The sequence below is a fragment of the Suillus subaureus genome (assembly GCF_016647635.1).
Source record: "Suillus subaureus strain MN1 chromosome Unknown BJ212scaffold_419, whole genome shotgun sequence".
NCBI lineage: Eukaryota > Fungi > Basidiomycota > Agaricomycetes > Boletales > Suillaceae > Suillus > Suillus subaureus.
Window position 1 is genome coordinate 13,850 of NW_024538975.1, and position 2,273 is coordinate 16,122.

At 49.9% G+C, this 2,273-nt stretch overlaps 1 protein-coding gene across 1 annotated transcript; it reads right to left on the reverse strand.

Moving 5' to 3' along the window:
• Positions 1–201: 201 nt before the first annotated feature.
• On the reverse strand, positions 202–690 carry BJ212DRAFT_1292458 (uncharacterized protein; the record flags this gene model as incomplete). The annotated part of the gene is made up of 3 exons (XM_041332147.1): positions 202–236; positions 289–366; positions 420–690. 3 exons carry the CDS (start codon positions 688–690, stop codon positions 202–204), a joined length of 384 nt encoding a protein of 127 aa, XP_041185036.1.
• Positions 691–2,273: the final 1,583 nt, after the last annotated feature.

The window sequence follows — 2,273 nt, forward strand, 5'->3', positions numbered from 1 at the left end:
TTTACCTAGCCATACGAGAGTTAAAAGCGTAATGAGTGAAATACAGTGGGAAGATAATGTTGAGGACGAAAACTGAATGCAACATGCAGGAAACTTAATGACAGTATATATACGTATCAGAGTGCCCATCCAGCGAGCTAGAAACGAATGCGCAGAGGCTGGGTACTAGGCTTTAGGCGCGATGGGGACCTAAGTAAGTGTCTATGCTTTCGCAGAAGGTATATGCAGATTGATGGCTAAGATCCGCTGTCAGCTAAAATGGGAGTTTAGGTATGTGGTCGTATTTACCTCTAAACCAGTTCAAAGCATCAGAAGGTGATGGAGCATCGAAATACAGGATAGCCTTGTTGTCAACCAGGCGCAAAACTAGGGCCGATGACGAAATAAGCAAAACTCCTCCATTTCAAAGATCAACTTACCAGTTCCATGGACGATGCTTGCTGGTTGGGGCAAGGTCTGCATCCGCAGCACCGCCCACAGGTCGACTGCAGACATCGGATCCTTCCCGTCGCTAGGATCCCTGCAGAGAACAAGGAGGTCGTTGCACAGTATTCCGATGAGAGGCCGGGGGTTAAGCTCTGGCGCTAGGCAGTCAACTTGAACAGCAGAGGCGTCCCCCTGAGCATTGAATGTCTCAAATGAAACGACCGTCTTTCGCACCACCCTAGTGAGTAGTAGAGGTCCATCCATGATTAGCCGTCTGATCGAAGCGTCAGAGGATTGGAAGCTAGTGCTTGCGTTCATAGCTCACCGATGTGGTTGTACCAGAGGGCTGGGGAATTTGCCTCGTATTCTTGACTGCCATTGAACAAGTTTTCGTCGAGATTCAGACTCTCGTTTGCCTTCGTTCATGTTATTTGCCAGCGAAGATATTTCTGTCAGGGCTCGATCCAACGAGTCATCCAAAAAGGTATACGATGGTGGAGTGCTCCGTAAAAGCTCTTCCAACTGGACAGACGATCAATTAGTCGTGTCATACACGGACCAGTGCGAACACTTACTAGTAGCCGGTACCGTGGTATTCGTTGAACTGGTAAAAGTAAATAGCCTTCCATGTTGAGTTGTGAATGGCGAGGATTCATGCGGCAACGTTTCAGAAACTGTTTTATTCGTCTCCGTTGTCCAGACGTTAAATGTGCTGCATGACTCGGAGAGGATGGATCAGACATCACGACTGGGACTGAAGGAGACGAGATAGCAAGACCAAGCCCAGCAAGTTGGGTAGTGCTGGAGGAGGGTGTTAGGGTAGAGCCTGGGCTGGTGTTTCCCGCGACAGGCCTGTCTGTCGACCAAAATCTGATGCGCTGGACAGAATTATCAAAGTTGCTGTGCATACTCTGTCAGCAAAGAACGGAGCACGAGATATCCATGTACTTACTTGATATATGTCGAGTACATCCTCATGAAAGCAGCGTATCTCAAGAAGCATCCAGCCACAGCCGTCGCTACCTCCACAGACAATTGACCGTCAGGATCCAACTCTTCACTTCCAGGAGGTTTTTGTAGCAGCGGAGCCGCTGTTTTCCAGCGACGGAAGGAAGCTTCCTTGTGGAATGAAAAGAGCGCTTCGATGCCACTGAAAACGATCTTCCTCTCTGCTGAGGGGATGGTTGTTTCTTTGCCAGAACCGACACCACTGATCAGGTTGACAGGAGCAGCACTAGGCTTGATGTATATGTCAACAAGTTCTTGAAGGCCTTTCACGTACGTCTTCTCCGTCCTTTAAATATCACAGTTAGTACCTCCGCCACAGCCGACAATCAAGTCTCCTTACTCAACAATTTCTCGAACCACAAGTGCACGCTTACTCTTATCATCCTTATACTTCCGCTCTTCTTGAGAACAGTCCGAGGCAGCAACGCTGACCGTCTGTGAAGCCGTCCCACTGCGCAAACTGGACATGGCATCAGGAGACCGTAGCTGCGCAGACATGGATCCTGCTCGAGAAATCGTCGACATCGCGGACGTGTCAGAGTTCGCCCTCTCAATAATCGTCGGCCTGCGCGAGCGCATTCCGCTCGACGAACTCTCTTCCGCTCCGGAATACATGCTGATGGTATTACCACCCTGGGACGTAGATCGCATATCCTTCAAGTACGCCATAACGGAGCGTAAAGCTCGCGTGTATGCCTCTCGGGCTCGTTCCTCCTCTCTCCGAGTAGCAAAATCGACGCTATCCGAGTCTGGGACTGGACTTGATGACATGTGTTCAACCGCGTTATCACCGCCTGATAGGCGTTCCAGAAAGGGTACAGGTGACGACGAAGGAATAG